General features: G+C 36.4%; 1 protein-coding gene across 5 annotated transcripts in view; it reads right to left on the minus strand.

Moving 5' to 3' along the window:
• AKAP6 (A-kinase anchoring protein 6) overlaps positions 1–21670 on the minus strand; it is a 616970-nt gene that overhangs the window by 490059 nt on the left and 105241 nt on the right. For 2 of the 5 annotated variants that reach the window (XM_007472509.3, XM_056810398.1), the window contains exon 2: positions 7159–7516. In XM_007472509.3, coding sequence (XP_007472571.2) covers positions 7159–7482 — 324 coding nt within the window. In that variant the 5' untranslated portion in view covers positions 7483–7516. Of the gene's footprint in view, positions 1–7158; positions 7517–10711; positions 11225–11547; positions 12084–21670 lie in introns of those variants that run through there. The other 3 variants (XM_007472510.3, XM_007472511.3, XM_001363723.4) reach the window with 3 other exon arrangements.

Here is a 21670-nt window from a genome sequence, read left to right on the forward strand (position 1 = left end):
CTACCTTGGAATCAATACTTAGTATCAATTCTAAGACATAAGGTAAGAGTTATTTTTAAGTACTAAAATAAGAAGGAACAGATCACTTCCAGACAAGGGGATAAATAGCTTTCTGAACCTGAATTTAGCATGGAAAGAAGTCATTACCAATCTCTGGTGGGAATAAAGAAACTGATTTTCAAAGTGATATTAAGGAGGGATTTTAGATTTAACCATGCTATGTCTTTTTTTTTTTTTTAATTTAAAGAATGGGTCTCTGCGTCTTACTCAGGCTGAAAATGGTCAACCTTCTCAATAGCTGGGATTACAGGTGTAAACTACTATGCCTGCTATATCTACATCTTCACTGGCATGGATAATGTAGTCTGAACTCTCATTACCTTATTAGGGCAAAACTAGCCTAGCCTATAAGCAAGGACTTCCTAGTATTTATAAATGTTACTCTATATAACACAAAGAGTTTAATGTCTGATACATAGTAGATACTTAATAAATATTTATTGAGAAATGTGAATTATTATTTACCATGAATAGTTTTAAAGTTTGTTCTCTTTCTTCAATAAAGTATGGAAGGTTTATATTTCCCTCCCACGTTTCCAAAAATAGGAACCATAACAAACTCCCTGAGAAAGAAATCAAGAAGTGGAATTCACTATGTCTCATTTAAAAACAACACATTTCTCCCAGTCCAGAGGTTTGAGCTAAACACCAAACCTTTTAAGGTTTAGTCTGGTTTCCTTGAACAAGGCAGCTTTGAGGTTGAAAGCAAAAAATAACTTTCTTTTTTTTTTTTTTAAAAAGGGTCCAGATGGCTGTTCACAATTTTTAGCAAAGAATATTTAGGTAATAAGAAGCAAAAGTATTCATATAATATTTCCAGTTTTTAAAAGAAGCTAGGAGGGGAAAATGGTAGGGAAAAGTTCCCAGAAATGTATTTGAATTATTTAATTTTTTGAAATCTTTATTCTCTTTGGGATTGTCTTTTTTTTAACTAACTACAATATTCATGCCTTCAGGTATTTGCACAAAGGTGGTTATATGGAACCATGGGATTTACTGGAAAGTTTAAACTTCATCAACATGTTTGTTTTAGAGAATAAAAGCATACCTTAAAATTTTGATAAGAAAAATAAATCAATTGAGAAGATCAGGAAACCAGACAAAGTTTATTACACTGGTCCCTGAAGTCCTGGGGGCAAAGTCACTAACTAGAGGACAGATTATTTATTGATTCAGCATAAAAGGTCAATTAGCCATTGGACCATTTAGCAAAGAGGCAGCATGATATAAAGGAACATTGAAAACAGCCAGAACATCTAAATTCCAATCTTCTGTCACTGGCTACCTGAATGACTTTGCACAAGCCACCTAGCCACATTAGGCCTCAGTTTCTACATCTGTAAAATAAGGAGGCTGCAGGAAATGTACTCTAAGGTCCCTTTCGTTTCTAAATACTAGAATCCCATGAAAAGGCACTGACTCCACAAGAAAAACAAGCTGTAAAACATAAGTTCAATTCAGTGCCATAAAAGTGAGGAGAAACTTACTGCCATCACATATCTCAAGAGGAATGCTGAAGCCAGCTGAGACTGACTAGCGAGAACAGATTGTTAAATTTTCAATGTGAGCATTGATACTTCAGAAATCAGCAGAAGCCACAAGTTAGGGCTCAATTTATTATTTTGTTGATTCTCAGAATGAAGAAAGTGATGGCAAAAGTGCAAATGTACTGTGAATGCACTGGTCCCCCCCCCCCCAAGGCCAGTTGTGGTACACATGCAGAAGTCAGAAATTCTTCAATCCTAAATGTTCTCCTTGGGGCTTTATATTTAATATTTCTGGAACATGTTAGAAAAAGAATATTAAAAATTCTGAGAACACTAAATATATACACATATATAAATTTGCATTCCAAGTAGAGACCAAATGTTGGCCAATGTTCTAAGTAGGGAAGAACATTCTTATATTATCCTTCTATTAATACTTCATTTTGAGGAGGGAAGTGTTAGTAAGTCAGGTTTTCTATGTTGAAAAGAGGCATTTCCACACGAAATTGCTTGCTGTGTGAATTTGGCAGCCTGATATCATTTGGAAGTTGCTAGGAGGTTACAAAGTAAGGCTTTTAGATTGAAGAAAAGGTCAATTTTCACTCATTATTATTTTTTCATATATTGAGGTCATTATTTTATGCCTCTTTATAACTCTTTCAGTGGATACAGAACTCAGAGTTCTGGCCTCAGACACTTACTAGCTGTGTGACCCTGGGCAAGTCACTTAATCCTGTCTGCCTCGATTCCTCTCATGTAAAATGAACTGGTGAAAGAAATGGCAACCCACTGCAGTAATCTCTGGCAAGAATATAGCAAATGGGTCATGAAGATTCATGACTCAGAAAAAGACTGAACAACAAGAGTTGAAAATAAGATGTCTTTACAATGGAACAATTAGAACATTTATTTCTTATAATCTTGTGTTTGCTTTAACTAACCTGTTCAACGTTATACCAATCAAAGAATCAATCAATAAACATTTATTAAATGCCTACTAGGTACTGTGCTAAATTGGGGATACAGAAAGAAGCAAAAGATAGTCCCTGTCCTTAAGGAGCTTAAATTCTAACGGGGGAGACAGCATGTAAACAAATATATGGAAAGCAAGCTATGTACTGAATAAATGGGGGGGGGGGCAAGAGATTAGGGAAGGCTTCCTATAGAAGGCAGGATTTTAGTTGGGATTTAAAGGAGACTAGGGATGTCATAATAGTCAGAGTGGAAGAAGGAGAGTATTCTAGCCATAGGGAACCGCCAGAGAAAATTCTTAGAGTGATGGAGTTTCTTGTTGGTGGAACCACCAGGAGGCCAATATTACTGGTTTGAAAGGTATATACTGCATTGTAAGGCATGGAAAGGCAAGAAGGGACTAGACTGGCTTTTGAATGCCAAATAGCGCATTTTGTATTTGATCCTGAAGGCAAAGGGAAATAACTGAAATTCACTGAGTAGACAGGCAGCAAGATCAGGTCTAAGAAAATAAGAAAATCACTTTATTGGCTGACAGGAGAATGGAATAGAGCAACAACTCTTCACGTTAAGAGAATAATACTGACTTTGTAATTTCACCTGATGAAGTTTGCGATCAAAGTCTAAGGTTTTATTTAATCTAACAAACTATTACCCATGACTGTAGATTTGATTAATGAATCTGCCTACAAATATTACTTGCTGTGGAAATCAATCTGTATTTGGTTCTTACTCATTAATATGTGTGCATTTGCAAATTTGTCTTTTATGTTGAGAAAAAGACACAACATACTGTTCCATAAAAGTAATTTTGCTTTATTTGTATCCACTTTAGTAATACCAATTAGATTATTTTACAGTGTATGAAATTGTCCTTTCAACAGAATAGACTTAAAAATAGTTTGCCAAATGAAATTGTAGCTTATGACATAGCTTCTATCCATATTGCCAGTATTGTCATATTGCTGGTATTGCCATTTCTCACTAAAGTTTAACAGGAATATTCATTTTAAATATTAATAAATGCCACAATTAACATTAATTTAAAAATTAAATGAATATTTTTAATTCATCTACCTTATAATGCTTTTCCCCCAAAAGAACCATTATACAAAAAGAAATCTCTTATTAAAATGCAAATTCTTGCCCCAAACAGCAAAGTATGAGGATAAGTCCAAAATGTACAAAAGAGAAAGAAATCAGGAGGGAAATTCTTTCAAAGAGGTAATTTTTATTATATTTCATGAGAATGTGTACCCCTGCTTTCCTTCAGTGGATCCTTTTTACCAATATATTGACAAGCTTATTACATGCAAATGACCGTAGAATAAAGGGTAAAAATAGTAAAGGGTGTCTATTTAAGGATCATACAATGATGACCAAAAACTTTGAGGGAAGCACTTGTTCAAGCTAGGTCCCACCATCTCAATTCCTGAAAGCCAGATGACTCTGTCACTAATTCCAAGGACCTTTAAGGTCTCTTCTACAACTGTCCTATGAGTCTAGCTTTATCTCAAGTGACCCCCTAGTTTGAGTAGATTCAACAAAAGTTCAGGAGGAGATACTTTGACCATGGCTCTGGACCAATTCTGGACACACAAAGCACAGCAACATTCTAGCTTAGTCAAGACTGAAGATGAAAGAGATTTGGGACAAACAACCTCAGACCTCTACAGAGTGGGTAGTCTTTTCTCTCCAGCTTATTTTATTTAAATGTATAACTGTGGAGTTTTTCAGCATGGCCTTCAGGGACTAGTTCTCAACTGGGCCAAAGTCAACCTTAGGCAAAATTGTGAAATTCATTTTTAGCAAATTCCTCCTCTGAAGAATCATTTCCCCCTCCATTCTGAGCCTCCAAGTGGGCTTAGAAGCAACCAAGTTGTGTAGTAGATAAAGTCTGGAAGATGTGAGCCCATGTCTAGTCTATGCAAGATACTTAACTTCTGTTTCCCTCAGTTTCCTTACCTGTAAAAGGCATATAACAACAGCACTTATCTCATAGGGTTGCTGAGAAAATCAAATGAAATAGTAATTATAAAACATTTAAGCAGTACCCTCTCTTGTACTAAGAGCTATATAAATATTTATTTCTTTTCTCCTTTTCCCCTTAGGGCTCCTGGGCTCTGCTTCTATATAGAAAAAAGCTACAATTATAGCATTTCATGTGACAAGAGAGATTTAAGGTGTATTATATAATTCCATCTTCAAATATTTATAGGGTTATTCTGTGGATGAGGGATTAGATTTGTTTTGCTTAGAATCAGAGGGAAGAGCTAAGATTACAATTAGAAGGTATAGGCAGACAAATTTTGGTTTAAAACAAGAAAAACTTTATACCTAGAACCATCTAAAAATGGAATTCATAGCTTCATTAGGTGGTGAGTTCCTTGTTATTATGTTTATTAAAATTGAGGTTGGATAAATAATTTTCTAGGATGTTTATAAATAAGCTTCATTATCTGGATGAATATAAAAATCAGTGTCCAGTAAAGTCACTTTCATCATTCAAGAAGAGACTGTGTGATTCAAGAAATAATCCCTTATAAGGACCCCTCTCAATATTATTTTGTCCTATTCTTCTTGATATCTTGTCTTTATCTTCCTTCTAAAATTGTGGAAGGGGGCAACTGGGTGGCTCAGTGGATTGAGAGCCAGGCCCAGAGACAGGAGGTCCTAGGTTCATATTTGGCCTCAGACTCTTCCCAGCTGTGTGACCCTGGGCATGTCACTTAACCCCCATTGCCTAGCCCTTACTACTCTTCTGCCTTAGAACCAATACATAGTATTGATTCTAAGATGGAAGGTAAAAGTTTTAAAAAAACAAATTAATAAATAAAATTGTGGAAGATAGAAGAATGCTATAGGAGTTTTCCATTCAAAATATAATACTCCATGTAATATAGGCATTATAGCTCCACTGAACTGTGGCAAGGATCCTAATGTTTACTGAACTGGAGAAAAGAAATCTTAATTTATTGTTATCAAAGCTATTGAAAGTAACCTGCATTTTAGCTATCCTTAAGTTATTTTTTAAAGATTCCAGAAACCATAAGGTTCAATAATGACAAAAATAATATTATTGATGATGATGATGATGATGACAGGATTTACATAGAAATCTAAGATTTGCAAAGTGCTTTACTAAAAGCTTTAGTGTTTTTATCTCATTTTGTACTTCATGACAACCATAGCAGATAGGTGGGATTATTATCACAATTTTACAGATGAGAAAACTGAGGCAAACAAACCTTAGAATGCTTAGTATGAAAGAACCTTTACTTTGAACCATAGATTCTCAGAGTTTAAAGGATCTTAGGCCATCTATTCTAACCTGAATCTAAATAAGAATCCCCTCTAAAATGGTCATTTCCCTTTTACTTAGAGACTTCTCAGAAGAGGGAAACTATTACTTCCCAAAACAGCTCTTTTTAAACACACACACACACACACACACACACACACACACACACACACACACACACACACACTTAGGAAGTTTATCCTTTAATAAAACCTAAATGTGCCTTTTTGCAACTTCCATCCATTCATCCTAGTTTTTCCATTTGGAGTCAGAGTGCAAAGTATTTAGCGTTAAACTATTGGCTCTAGCTTTGTAAAGATCTTTTGGCATCTAGACCATGTACAATTTGGTAGCTAATCCTCCCCCAGTTTTATGTCACCTGCAAATCTGATAAACTTGCTGTTGGTCCTTTATTTAAAGCACTGACAAAATTCACCATTATTATTAGTACCTGAGGGGACAAACTCATTCTAAAGAGAAAACACATGTGCCCCTAGCCACATAAGGCCAATTTATTATCTCAAAATAAGGCAGAAACTTTGACAAATGTACTCTACTTATATACCCATGTGCTCATAAAAAAGCTCAAATTGATGTTTTAATTAAACATTAAACATAAAAAAATTAAACATTTTTTCATCTTTTTGAGAAGTTATTTATTTTTGTTTTCTTTCCATAAAGTTATATATTCTTAGCATTTCAGTTTTACTCCAGAATAGCTGCATATATAAATGGGAAAAAAATTAGAAAATGTTTAATCTTGCCTTTATCTGGCTAGTTTTCAGAGGAAAGCAACATCAGACCCATTTATTTTTACCAGACCAACTTCCATGTTTCCCCTTGAAGTTTTTCTCTTCTGAATTTATAGGACTCAGCATGGTAGCCCAAACTTTTAATCTCTTATTTTTTAGGGGGCTGAAGTTGGTGGTTCAGTTGAGTTTAGGAGTTCTGAGGCACAGTAGGTCTAAAATCAAAATGGTGGTCAAACTAACTAAACACCAATATGGTGAATTACCAGGAATCTGGAACCACCAGACTGACTAGAAAATGGCAAACCAGCATGAGTCAAAAACAAAGTAGGTCAAAGCTTCCTCAATGATCAGCATTAGGGTAAGCTGTGCATGTCTACTGCCCTTTCAGCCTGATTAATAGGGAAACAAAGGGAGAGCTAGCAAGGATTTGCAAGATTTGTGACCTTGCCAACTTTTGTAGACTTCAATCACCAAGCACTGTATGAAGTATTGAAAGTAAAAAACAAAAGTGAGACAGTTCTTGCCTTCAAGGATTTTGCTTTCTACTAAATGCTCTGAATACATACAGCCCAAAGAATTTACTTACTTTTAGTTGTACTAAATGTACATCCACATGCTTGCTCTCAGAGTCCTGCTGGACTGAGTAGGTCAGATCCCTGACCCTCTCTGAAGTCATGCGGAGCCATGTCTCAATTTCAGGTAGGTGGAGGACAATCTTCCAGTCTGCCCCAGTATGAAGTGGAGGTGGCTTTTCATATCGTTGGTCAGACTCCATTTCCTTCAACTCATCTTCTCCCTCACCCTGCTCCACTGTAGGGGTCATATTGATGACCATGGGGGAAGCATCAGTAGCCATGGGATCCAGTTCCTGAGACCTCATGGGGGACAGGGTTACACTCATGGTTAACATGGAGAATTCTAAACCATACTCCTCTCCAAAAGAGCTAAAATGAAAAAAAGAAGGGATGAGATATGAGTTAGACAAAATGAAATTCCTAGTATAAACACACAAAAAGTAAATTTTCATTTCTTTTTATAGTAAATATGTTTCAGCATGTAGTTCTACTATTATATACTCAGCTCTCTTCTTAAATGTGTTAGCTAGTTAGAGAAGAAGGGTGGTTCAGTTGTTGTCACATTTGATTTCTTTTTCTCCCTCTTTGAGCACCAGTTACTTGATAATCTAGGCCTTGGTTTACCTTTTAAAAGAGAATAATATAGCAAGTGATAATCTCAACAATAATATTTTAGTTTGTAGTTTGGTTTCTTTTTTAAGGGACTTTTTTATTTCTAATCCACTGCTTTAAAAATAATTATACATTTATAAATACACTTGCAAATTTGGTTAATTTTTTAAAACAAAGCTAAACAACTTCTATCTCTTCAGAAAGCATTTGTAATTCTAATGTAGAATTCTAGTCCTTAGTGTCTTTTATTTTATTAAAAAATACATTGTTTCTAGTCCTAAGAGAAAATGATATAATGTAAAGGAGAGTACATTATGTTTAGAATCTGGAAAACCTGCGTTCAAATCCCAATTTCTTGGGCAAATTACTTAACTATACTCTGTGCTTGAATAACCTCATCTATAAAATAGAGGGGAGTAACTGCATTCAGTATCCAAAAGGTCCTTTCCAGCTCTTAATCTAACGGTTTAAGACAGTGCACTTCTCCTACCCGTCTGGTTTATTTTCTTATTCTACAAATTCAAGTTATTTTGGAAATGATATTCCATTCATTGCCAAAGATTGCCATTTCATGACAAGAATAGAGTAGGAAGATAAAATAGTTTGATGCCAAAATGCTTTTCACTCATAAGATTCGGAATAAATCAGGAGAGCTAACCACTTGACTCTTGAAGTATGGTCAGACTTCTGCTATGGTCCTTCTTTGAGATTTCATTCTAGTGTGGAGGTTAAGTACGGGTTCTAGGCCAGCCTAACACAAGTCCCAGCAGGTCCTACATATTTAGAAAGACTGAATACAGGCTTAGCTCTACCCTCTATGTCTGTGTCCAAAGACTGACCTAACTATGCCTGGAGAAATTTGTTTCTAGGATGACCCTGACAGAGTTCAGTATTTTGACACTGCAAATCTCAAAGACCATCTATGTCAGAGAAGGTTTGTACTCTGACTGAGAATCGAGAATACCCAGACCAACAAAACTGCAGCCCCTGGAGATACTGGACAGGGAGTGTCTCTTAAAGACAAAATTACAAGCAAAGGATACCTGAATTGGAGAAAACCTCAAGAATTGTTTTTCCTGGAAGGTATATTATTATCTCAAAGGGATTTCACAAATATTGAAAAAAATTCTTTCTAATACTTCTAAAATGTCCTTTTGAGTTTTAGTATTTTCTTCAAAAGGACATTCATGGATGAACTTTTGACACTACCATTTCTATAGCAACAGACTGGGATGTCAGAAACATTTGCTTAATGGGATGTTACTTTAAAAAAAAAACCATTAACAGCACCAAGGAGATACTGCAGAGGAATGGTGATATAAATGTACTTTCAGGTGATTCATCTGTTTTTTATATATTACCTCCTTCCATTCAGCTAATATTGAATGGTCTTTTCTGCCTTTTGTCAAGTGAGTGAAAACTCATTACTCATATTTTGGCCCATAAGCCATTAAGTTAGAAATGATATGAGTGAACCTATCAATTAACTAGAAGATAGCGATAACTGCATTTAGAAATTAAAAAAAAACAAAAACCAAGAGTAGTCCACTATGTCATCTCTTTGGGGGTAAAAATCCTAATGCCTAATCAATTGATCAACTGATCAACCAATAAGCATTTACTAAGGCTCCTTACTGTAGACTGAACTGATGAAGGTGAAGCATCATGAACCTACTCCTAAGTCTGGATAAATGTCTTCTCTAAGGCATATACCTTTAATTATTATAAATAATATCTTAATATCTTTTGCTCAGTCTTTATAATTTCAACTTTACCCTATAATCTGTGTGGCTAGCACTCACATTATAATAGCATTTATTTAACAAGGTAAATTATCCAAAGATTTCAGTATCATTTTATCAATCTTTATTTATCCTGTGACTTTAACTGGATCACAGATATCATTTCCCCATCTTATATATTTAGGGAAACAAGATTACAAAAATGTTTTCCAAAATATTAGATAAAGTCATATTCTTCATCAATAACAGGGCACCCTAGGGGAGTGGAGGGGACACTGGATATAGAGTTGAGGGGAAGGATAAAATTTATTAAGCAATTACTATGTGCCAGCTGTGGTATGCATTTTCCAAATATTATCTCATTTGATCAAAGCTATAAGCATTGAGGATCTTTACCACTAACTACCCAGGTGACCTTAGGCAAGTCACTTCCTTTCTCTAGGCCTTAGTTGCCTCATCTGTAAAGTGAAGTTGTTGAACTAAAGTCTCTTGCAGCTCTAAATCTACGATCTTAATCATCTATATCATCTATATCCACATAATATTAAATTAATCGATGGCAGGGAGAATGACAGCCAGTCCCTGTCCTGTGATACTCATCAGTCTAAGATTGCGAATAGTAACAAATGAAAAAGTTAAATAAAGACAGAAAGATAACAGAATCTGAATATCAAACCAGTAAATACTTGAGCCATATCAAAAGCAAGCGAATATTATGGGTAGACAACAAGAATCACCTATCAGCCTCCTTTCTAGGTCACCCTATCAAATCAGACTCATCCCAATATAACGTTAACCTGACTTGAAGTTTCTGATACCTGAACAGATCCAAATCCAAATTCAAAGCTATGAGAAAAAGCAATGAAGCCTAAAGAGATATTCTTTAATCTTCTATTCTCTTTTCGACTTTCTCTTTCCTGCACCTTTACAACTTGAGAATCCATGCCATGTGTATTGTTGCAGCAGAACAATAAAGCAACAGAAACAACATCAAGTCCATTCTTAAACCTTTTCAGCACCACCAATAAAATCCCCATTTCAGTACTGACTCAAATCAAAAAGGGGTACACACAGCTACTCCGACTCCTGCATTCCTCTATTTGATAAGAAACATTCTGCAAGCAAAAGAAAATGCCTCTGAATATGGAGGTTTACAGAAACACCCATTCTGCATAGACATATATTTATATATATTTTTTGGAGTCATTACCAAGTTGAGATGCCTTCTGGGCAAGTTAATTACTCTTCTTTGATGTGATCAGAGTAGGAAATTCAGCCCTGGCCTATTGGCTGTTCTGGGTTCAACAGACTCTCCCAACCAGACAGCACAGCTTCTTATTGCACGATTCTTCTCCAGTCACAAAGCAACTGAAGCATTCAGTAAATAAAAAGGCTTCTTTGCGAGGAAACAATGGCATTAACCCAAGTTCACGTAGGATGCAGGCCAAATTATAGCTCGGGCTGTAAGGCAGCTGGTGGGTTAGTGCTCATCAGCTTCTAGGAACCCAGTGACCCCCTTCTTTATCAAACGCTTGAGTCCGGAGGCTGCCTCTCCAGTATTAGCGATAATACCCACCTTTATCCCAGCTGCTGTTAAAAATAACATCCATTAAATCCTTTTCTTTCTACAAAGCCACAGTAAGATGCAACATTTGGAGTGTGAATACTGAAAAGCTTGAAACGCTAACAATTTAAAAAGCTGATTTTTTTTTGGTTTTGTCTTGGGGGGGGTAGGGGGGAGGCGTGAGGCATGGGGAGGAGTCCTCAACGCTCTCTATAGCGCTGTAGAAACAGAAGGAAAACATACCATGGATTGGTTACTGACAAGGAGCGGGTTTCCTATCACTAACAGCTTCCAAAGAAGGAGAAAGTGATGCAGATAGAAAGCAATGAAACCGAGTTGTTAACACAGCAGCAGCTCCAGGAGGCTGTCTTTTAGCCAAAGGCAAAAGCTTGAACCCCAGATACAAGGTTACTAAAGCCAACCGGTTCCTCCTGCTTCTTGTTTAAATGAGGAGCAAACAGGAATCGGTGTTTTGTACTCACGGTAAGGTAAGCTCTTTTGTCCCTGACAATCACCCAGAAAGAAGAACTCCTTCCTACTCTTTCCTCTCCTCCTCCTCCTCTTCTTCTCTCATTCCCCACCTCCAGCTCCAATTTTCTTTTGTGGCAAAACAAGATAAACTCCAGAGTCTTTTCTGTACTCTGTCCACAGGGCACCGGAAAGTCTTCGGGGGACTTGTTTCATATGCCCTTATTAGCTTGCAAATGGGATCGTCTAAGTACTCAGCTCCTGAATCCCTATTTGGAGGAAAGTGAATAGTCACTGTGAATGTACGTACAGTAACGGGGAGATCTTTTGCAGACCAAACAGCGGTAAGTGATTTGAGGATCAGCAGACAGTTGCCAAAACAAGGATCGCTAAAGAAAATTGTGTTTGGGCAGACAGCGTACATCATTCAGAAGGGGTAGAAAAAAGTCCAAGCCTGTATTAGTTCGAAACCAGAACGATTCCCATAACAGGGTAATTTCAACCATACTATGAGCATAACGTGAACAGCTGATGGAGCCAATCAGAGCCAAGTAAATTCAAGCCCTCTCATTTCTTGGGAAGAAACTGTTCTTTTCCAAATAAAAATATTATCAGTTATACAGCTGGAGGACAAATATATCCAGAATGTAAGTCATTCTTCACACCAAAATACTTCATTCTAATTCTTTCTATTTTCTCCTCTTTTTTGCCTCCTTTTTTTTTTATCTCAGGGGCATTAAGGGGGAAAAAAAACTTCAAAAAAGATCCATCTTTAAAAACCATCCTGCCTGAAACACTTGCTAATTGGGCAAATGACTCTGGGCAAGTTATGCAACCTCTCTCAGCCTCGATTTTCTTATTTGTAAAACAGAATGATAATAATAGCACCTAACAGGGTTGTTATGAGGATCAAATGAGATAACAAACTTTAAAACACTATGAAAATAATAGAAATTATTACTGTTGTTATTGTTAAGACAAAACTGCAGTGGAAAAATTAAGCCAGATATCATTAGGACTCATTGCTTTTGTCTTACACACACACTTTAGCATCAACAGCTGCTACTTAAAGAGTGCCACCCTGCAAGTAGCTCAGTGCCAGGATTACAAAGGGGGAGGTGGATCAAAACTTGTATGTGGAAATTACTGGAGATTTCCCCTAAATTCTAAATTTAACTATTATGTTTTTCTTTTGTGAAGGAAAATACTTTTTTAAAAAGCTAAAGAGGAGCACCTGTTTCATGAGATGCTCCATCAATTAGGTTCTGTAAAAGAAATCTAAATACAATGGAGCCTCTCTAATAAATTGCCTAATTGGGTGTGATTGCCTGTCCTAAGGATGAAGAGCCATTTACCTCCCTGGTTTTAAATATGTCATCCTACCTATTTCACTGTGATTGTCCTGAGGTCAAGGGAACTTGTGAAGAGTGAATGGATTTAAGCTCTTATGAGAAAAGCCAATATGTAACTACAAAGAATTATGGTCAGTTACTGTCATAAGAAAGCTACTGCCTTTTAAGTAGCATCTAGGGAAATTTCTAGAACTCATTTCCAGAAATCTCTTTACCTCATGCTGCCCTTCCTCCATCCTCTGGACACTTCTCTTTTGCCCTCTAGGTCTTAGTATTGCCTACTCACTTTCTAATCCCCAGATTAAAAAAAAAAAAAAAAAAAACCTGGGACTATAAACCAATGATGAGGATTATTTCAAGGGAGGGAAGAGGAGAAAAAGCTTGTAGAAGGGCAAGTTATATCGTTTTAAAGGACCCTTTTGGCTTTACCTCTGACTTTTTTTTCCTGCTCTCCTTTTTTCCTATTTAATATCTCCATTGTGTATTGCTTAGCCTCCAAGCAGATGGCTGATTGCCTTTCTACTAATCACATCGACCACTCACCCAGTCTCCCAGTTTCCCACTCAATCACTTGCTAGCTCCATCACACCAACCATAGAATCTGTGTGTCAGCCAGAACACACTTCATCAATCATCTCCTGCCCTCAAAGCTGCCCCACACTGTTGTTTCCTTGCTGCCCTCAGATGATTTGGATACCTCTTGTTTATTTGAAACAGCTCAGATTCAGCTACCTAGGCATCAGGACATCCATGTTTCCTCCAGAACAGCAGTTGGTTCCTGCCCACCAAAGATTCATTAAGCAGGTTCAGTCAGTCATCCAGCCAATGGTCCAAACATTGATCAGTGGTGCAGACACTGGACTGAGTGAATGTTAATGAGATTTTCATATTTGTCACTCTTCTCTGTCACATATTAGTAAAAATAACCTCCAAATATAAGTTAGTTACTGCTCATTTAACATAGTTTTCCAGCTACAAAACATCCAAAAAAGATTGGAAGTTTTGAAATTTATTAAATAACTAATAACTAAGATGTTAAAAGAAAATATATATTTCACTTATACACATTTCTATTTGAGCAACAAGAGAGCAGATCAAATAAGACAAAAATTAGAGATAATATTTTCACTTAGAGAAAGCAGATAAGGAAGCAACATTTTCCAGAAAAGTTTAAGTCTATCTGACACGTCCCTAGTTGTCAAAGCAAAGGACTCACTATTGTGCAGTATAGCAGAAGAAATATTTTTACCCTGAAAAGATGATTTATTTTACAATTTAGAAGTTCTACCCAATCTAAGCAGAGGTTTCCCCCTTAACTGGATTTATTAGTATCCTATAGCAGTATTTCTTTGTCATTAAAAAGGAAAAGCCGCTTCTACTTTAGTCTTCACAGACATTCTAAATAAAAACAATCCTTCTAAGAGATCTCAAAATTCATCCTTCAGAAGCCTTCAGTAGCCTTTTGTCATCCTAGATACTATTCTTTTTATTTTGTTTGTAGGTGAATAAAATAACAGAAGATTCTTCTGTGGTTTCTTGATAAACTCAATATGATAGCGAGGTAGCCTAGTAGCAATGGAAAGAATGCTAGTTTAAGAATCAAGGACCTGGGTTCAAGTCCTGATTATTACTTATGTGACATTAGGCATGTCTCCTGTCTTCCCTGGAACATTTAGTTTCTTCAAATGGAAAAAAGAGAAAGTTGGACTGACTAGATGCTGAGGTTCCTTTCTTTATGGGCCTATGATCCAAAGATTCCCCTTGATTCAAATGGAATTTCCCTGTACCCAAGTCTACATGCTCTCACTAAAATTAAATAACTATAGAAAAAAAAGGATTTTTGCCGTTTATTTCTTATTGGAAGCATGTCCAAGTTATGTGTTAAATGTAAACTGATTTATCTGTTTTGGAAAGATGTAAAAAGACTTGAAGAATGTCTTTCTATATCCTGGATTACTGGAAAGAATAGAAAGACTGGAAAAAATTATCCATGAAGAAATCTAGAATATATATTCTATAATATATAATATACTCCACAACATACATTCCTTCCTCTGCATGCCCCTAAAGAACACAAACTATTAGGAGGTCTCTTTACTTTAAGACTTCTTAGAAAAGTTGAAAACAGTTGAAAAATGTATTTAAAAATAAAGTTTGAAAATGAAGTTTAAACCAACAGCTTATGTTATTCATTATAATAATCACCAAATGGACAGTAAAGTTAAATATAATAGATTATATAACCTAAAGGAATGAGAGAACCAAAGGATGTACCTTTCTGATATATGATTGGGGAAAAAAATTCTTAACCAAAAAATAGAAGAGATGGCAAAAGATAAAAGTTGACAATATTGATAATATAAAATCTAAAAGCTTTCATCAAAATCAATACAACTAAACCAAAAAGAAATTTGCAAGTGGAGGAAACATTTATACTCAAGATCTGTCATAAAAGTCTGATATATATAAGCCATATAGGGAAGCAACCCAAATACATAAGCCCAAGAACAATTTCCTAAAGATTATAGTCAAAGATCTATACATTTAAAACATGTACATTCTCAGCAACCATATAAAAATGCTACAAATCATTCAAGAGAAATGCAAATTAAAACCATTCTGAGGTTTAACTTCACACCCATCATATTAGCAAAGATGATGAAAGATAAAAATAGTTCACTTTGGAAATACTGTTAATGGAGCTGTGAATCAGTCCAAATATTATGAGAAACAATTTAGACTCAGGTAAGGAAAGTCACTAAATTGTTCATACCTTTGACCCAGTGATCCCATTCCTGAGCACATAGTCCAATGAGATCAATGACAGAGAAAGATATCTCACATATAACAAAATGTTCATAGTAGCCCTTTGCAATAACAGAAGACTGGGCACAAAATACATATTCATCAACTGGGGAATAACAAAATAAGTTTGATATATGAATATAACCGAATGCAATTGTGCCATTATAAAATGTGGTTGTGAGGAATTCTGAAAGGCATAGAAAGAGTTGTATGAACTGCTGCAATGTGAAGAAAGCAGAACCATGAGAATAAGACATATAATATCTGTAATAATGTACACAACACAACACTACAACCTGATGATGTCAGATTAACTGTAAAGTCAATGGAAAAAGATCTAAAGAGGAATTAGGGAATTAAAACCAAGCAAGTAGTGGTGGTCTCATTAACTCCTTGCTGTTTCTTACACAAGGTGTTACCTCTCAACTTTTGCCTAAAATTCTTTCCCACCTCATCTCCTCTTCCTGACTTTCTTCAAGTTCCAATTGAAATTAAAGCCTTTCCATGCCCCTACTAAATGAATGTTTCCCCTCTCTCACATATTAAATCCATCTTCTGCTTTAACCCCAATACATAGTATTGATTGTAAGATGGAAGGTAAAGGGGTTTTTTTTTTAATTACATATATAGGAAAAATTGGAGATAATCAACAGAGGGAAAGCACTAACATTAAGGAAGATTGGAGAGTTTAGATGTGTCTTGAAGGAAAGCCTGGAAGGGCAAATTGCTTGATTAGATGGAGAATGTATGTGGTGCTTTGCCAATACAAATATGCACAAAGGAAAGTCAGGATAGTGACAAGGATAATCTGAGTAGAAGTTTTATTTAGATATATGCATAAAAGTTAGAAAATTCATGACTTGCCTTAATGATTTTACCACTTGGAAGATAAAGTAATAAAAGAACTGATACTTTGTGTTTAATTCTGAACAACCAAAAGGGTGAGGAAGTGAAAGTAAGATTACATTTGAATTAAAATGACCACATAATCATATAATCCATAAACCTGTGGGAAAGTGTTTTATGCATAGTGAGACATAGGCGCTCTGGGCTTGGCACTCAATCCACCAAACTACCAAACTGCCTCCACACTACCACTATCACCACCATCATTTTCTATTTATTAAAAAGAACTGGAAATTGAAGGGATACCCTCAACTGGGGAATGGCTCAACAAATTGTGACATGCGATTGTAATGGAATACTACTGCACTAGAACATAAGATAAACAAGTTAATTTTGGAAAAACATTGAAAGATCTACATGAAATTATGAAGAGTAGAATGAGCAAAATCAAGAGAACAAAATACACAGCAAAAGAAACATTATTTAAAGAATAACTTGTGTATGTTCACCTCCAGAAAAAGAAATGATAAATAGAAATGACATTGTTTTACACATATATGTATCTTTTTGTCTAATGACACTCTCTTTAAGGGGGGAAGGAGGAGGGCGGGAGTTAAGTAGGCATTTTAATGTAACAAATGGCACTGAAGAAAAAAAGCAAATAACAAGGGAACACCTTCCTTAATACCCCAGCTTGTTCTTTTATACCTAGTCATCATATTTCAAGTCGGATTAATATATTTATTATATGTTTATAATACTAACACTTAGTTGAGGTAGGCTAGATAGAGGTAGATTCTGAAGGACACTAATAATGATAACTCTAATATTTGTCTAGAGCTTACTATGTGGTAAGTGCTTTACAATTAACATTTTACAACGACCCAAATGGTAAGTGCTTCTATTACTCCCATTTTACAGATGAGGAATTTGAGGCAAACAGAGGTTAAGTGACTTGTCCAGAGTCACACAGCTAGTAAGTCTCTACAGCTGAATTTGTACTCAGGTCTTCCTGACTCCAGGTTGGGTGATGCTGTATACACTGCACCAAAGACAGGAGATGCATGGTATGGTAGCAATGGTCAGTTCCACTCAAAGGATGATAGGGAAGAAAAGAACAAAGAGAGAGCAAAGAGAATATTTAGTCTCACAAAGAAACACAGGGAGATTTTAGGAACACAGATCTAGAGACAGAAAGATATCAGAGGCCAGCTATTCCTACACCCTTACTTCATGGATGAGGAAACCTAGGGATCATAAATTATACATCCTTGGTTATGTAGGTAATAACAATAAGGTGACTGAGAGGAAGAAGGTAATCCAAATATGGAAACACTAAGGGTATTTGGGAAGGGCATTTTGCCTATTCCAAACTGGGAGCCAGCTAACCAAAATCAGCTCATGGACTAAAGGAACTTGATCAAAGCAGAATGGGGAAGCTGAAACCATCTGGCATACCAGGCAGAGTATGGAGACTCTAACACCAAGACCTTAGATAGGTACAGTCAGGGTATACTAATGCTAGAGCAAGAAAATGAGTAAAATTCCCCAAAGGAAGCAAGCATAAGGCAAATACAGAAGTTGTTTCCCCAAAGTTTTCAACTCAAATTACATTACTGGGATTTTTCCTCTTAATGTTATGATTTTATGTTGGGACAGTGATAACCTATCTGAGAAGGAAGTACTTCTAACTATAAGTACTCTGTTACTAATTAGAATTCAGATCCAAGTCCCATTTTTGTTTTTTTAGTCATTTTCAGTTGGCCCAACTCTTTATGACCCCATTGGATGTTTTCTTGGCAAAGATACTGAAGTGGTATGCCATTTCCTTCTCCAGCTCATTTTACAGATGAGGAAATGGAGGCAAACAAGATTAAGTGACTTACAGTTAGTAAGTCACTTAATTATTAAGGTTTATAGATTCTATTCTACAAGCAGTCTCTATGTTTTGGTCCCTTTCTTTCTTTGCCAATCACGACTACCCCAATATACTTCCACATTACCCCCTGCCTGGGCAGTTGCTACAGACTATTAACAGACCTTCTTGCTTCCAATTTTCTCCTTAATCTTTACCCAAACTGACAGATTAAATTTCTCTATGAATGGGTTTGAGTGTGTCTTTCCTTTGTCCTAGATCTTCAGTGGCTCCTACAGCTTAGGATATAGGGACAAGGATGGCACTTATGATTTATTGGTATTGGGAGCCCAGGTAAGGAAACTCCCTCTATTTTAGTGGGTTCTCATCCTCTCAAAATAAGACTATGTATAGCCTTAGAGAGTTACCTAGGACATTAAAAGGTTATGTGATTCACTACTAGTCACAGAATCAGGATGCATGGCAGGTGGGACTTGAACCAAGCTCTGCCAGACATTCAGGCCATTTCTCTGTCTGTTATATTATACTGCCTCTGGATAAATCTCACTGCTTTGTGATAAGTAGCAAATATCACAGAAAAAGACTGCTGGATTTGACATCCAAGAATGTAGGTTACTATCTTAGTTCTATAATTTCCTTAGCCTATGTGACATTAAGACAAATAACTTAATCTACTAGAATTCAGCTTTCTCATCTCTGAGTGAAAGGATTAGGTTGCTTGGCCTCTAAAATCCCTTTCAATTTTAAATCTGTTATCTTAGACTGGTATGCAAGGACCTCTACAATCTGGTAGCAAATTAACTTTCTCTTCTAATTTTATGTAATTCCCTTCTGTTTACCATTTGCTCCAAGCAACTTGAGCTATTTGTTATCCCCTCAGAAAATCCAGTGTTCCCCAGCCACCATGTTTTTGATCCTTCTATTTCATATATCTAGAACTCTTTCTACAGGTCTAGCCTTCTTTCTACTTATTGAAATCCGACCCATCTTTAAAAATACAACTTAAGATGCCCAAAGGGCGATAAAAGACTGTCTGCCCTTTGATCCAGCCATAGCAATGATGGGTTTGTACCCCAAAGATATAATAAGGAAAAAGACCTGTACAAGAATATTCATAGCTGCGCTCTTTGTGGTGGTAAAAAATTGGAAAATGAGGGGATGCCCTTCAATTGAGAAATGGCTGAACAAATTGTGGTATCTGTTGGTGATGGAATACTATTGAACTGGAGGAATTCCATGAGGACTGGAACAACCTCCAGGAAGTGATGCAGAGCAAAAGGAGCAGAACCAGGAGAACATTGTACACAGAGACTGATACACTGTGGTACAGTTGAATGTAATGGACTTCTCCATTAGTGTCAATGCAATGTCCCTGAACAATCTGCAGGGATCTAAAAAACACTATCCACAGGCAGAGGACAAACTGTGGGAATAAAAACACCAATGAAAAGCAACTGCTTGACTACAGGGGTGGAGGGGATATGACTGAGGACTCTAAATGAACAATATAATGCAAATACCAACAACATGGAAATGGGTTCGAATCAAGAACATATGTGATACCCAGTGGAATCGCGCGTCGGCTATAGGAGAGGTGGTGGGAAGGGCGGGAGGGAAGAAAAGAAAATGATCTTTGTTTCCAATGAATAATGTTTGGAAATGACCAAATAAAATAATGTTAAAAAAATACAACTTAAGGGGGCAGCCTCAATGGATTGAGAGTCAGACCCAGAGATGGGAGGTCCTGGGTTCAAATCTGGCCTCAGACAAGCTGTGTGACCCTGGGCAAGTCACTTAACCCCCATTGCCTAGCCTTTACCACTCTTCTGCCTTAAAACCAATACCTAGTATTGATTCTAAGATGGAAGGTAAGGGTTTCAAAAAATAAATTAATTAAAATAAAAATACAACTTAAGTATTCCTTTTCCCTGAAGCCTTCTCTGAAACTCCCAGCCAATGGTGATCTTTGCCTTCTCTTATACATTGATCATTATCTATTTTATATTATACATATATAATATATATGTTTTATACATGAAATATGGAGTTGGGTGGCTCAGTGGATAGAGCACTGGGCCTAGAGTCAAGAGGACTCATCTTCCAGAGTTTAAGTTTGGCCTCAGACACTTACTAGCTTTGTGACCCTGGGTGAGTCACTTAACCCTATTTGCTTCAGTTTCCTCATCCATGAAATGAGCTGGAAAAGGAAATGGCAAACTTCTTCAGTATCTCTATCAAAAAAATTCCAAAGGGATCACAAAGAGTCAGATGTGACAGAAGAATAATTTAACCACAATATTTTATACATAAATTGGGAGTAGCTAGGTGGCAAAGTAGATAGTGTCAGTCCTAGAGTCAGAAAGACTTATCTTACTGAGCTCAAATCTGGCCTCAAATACTTACTAGCTTGGCGACTGTAGGCAAATCAATTAACCTTGTTTGCCTCAGATTCCTCATTTGTAAAATATGCTAGCAAATCACTCCAGGTTCTTTGCTGAGAAAACCCTGAAAGGGTCACAAAGAGTCAGATACAACTGAACTACAATATATATTTTATTCCTCTACTAGAATCTAAGTTCTATAAGGGTAAGGGCTTATTTATTATTGTTGAGAGACAAACATAGGCTAGAAAGGACATTGGGAGTCAGGAAAGCTGGGCTCAGTAGGGTTACATTATTCCTACTATTCTTAGTTCTATAACTTCGAGCATCATTTAATTTCTTTGAGTCTTTATTTCCTCATCTAAAGAGGCAGAAATAAAACTTATTGTGCTTGCATCAAAGTATGGTTTACTTTGTGGATGGGGAAAGCACTATGCAAATGTGAGCTATTATTAAATCTTTTTCTATCTACAGCCCCACTCCCACCCCCTAGTTCCAAGCACGGTGGTCTTCACATAGGGTACAGTTAATAAAGACATATTGCATTGAACTGAATCATCTAATTGAAAGTTATCTCCATAGCCAACCCACATCCATCCAAACTTGATGGCTTGGTAGGGGCCATTATTCCAAAATCTGCCCTATCTTCTGTATTCAAAATGGCAGATAATGAAGATTTCTTTTTTCACATTTCCTAACAGCAAGGGTCAAAGCCTTTCAGAAAGAAACTAAATGAATGGCCAAGTCTAAGTCATGCTTTCCCACTTTACTTCAAAAGTACAAGACATACAAATAAACTAAAAGAACAACCAAAAGATGGGGGGGCGGGGGGGGAGGAGTATCACAAATAAATCTCTAGAGAAAAGCGCTTAAAAAT

This window comes from Monodelphis domestica, chromosome 1 (assembly GCF_027887165.1).
Source record: "Monodelphis domestica isolate mMonDom1 chromosome 1, mMonDom1.pri, whole genome shotgun sequence".
Lineage (NCBI taxonomy): Eukaryota > Metazoa > Chordata > Mammalia > Didelphimorphia > Didelphidae > Monodelphis > Monodelphis domestica.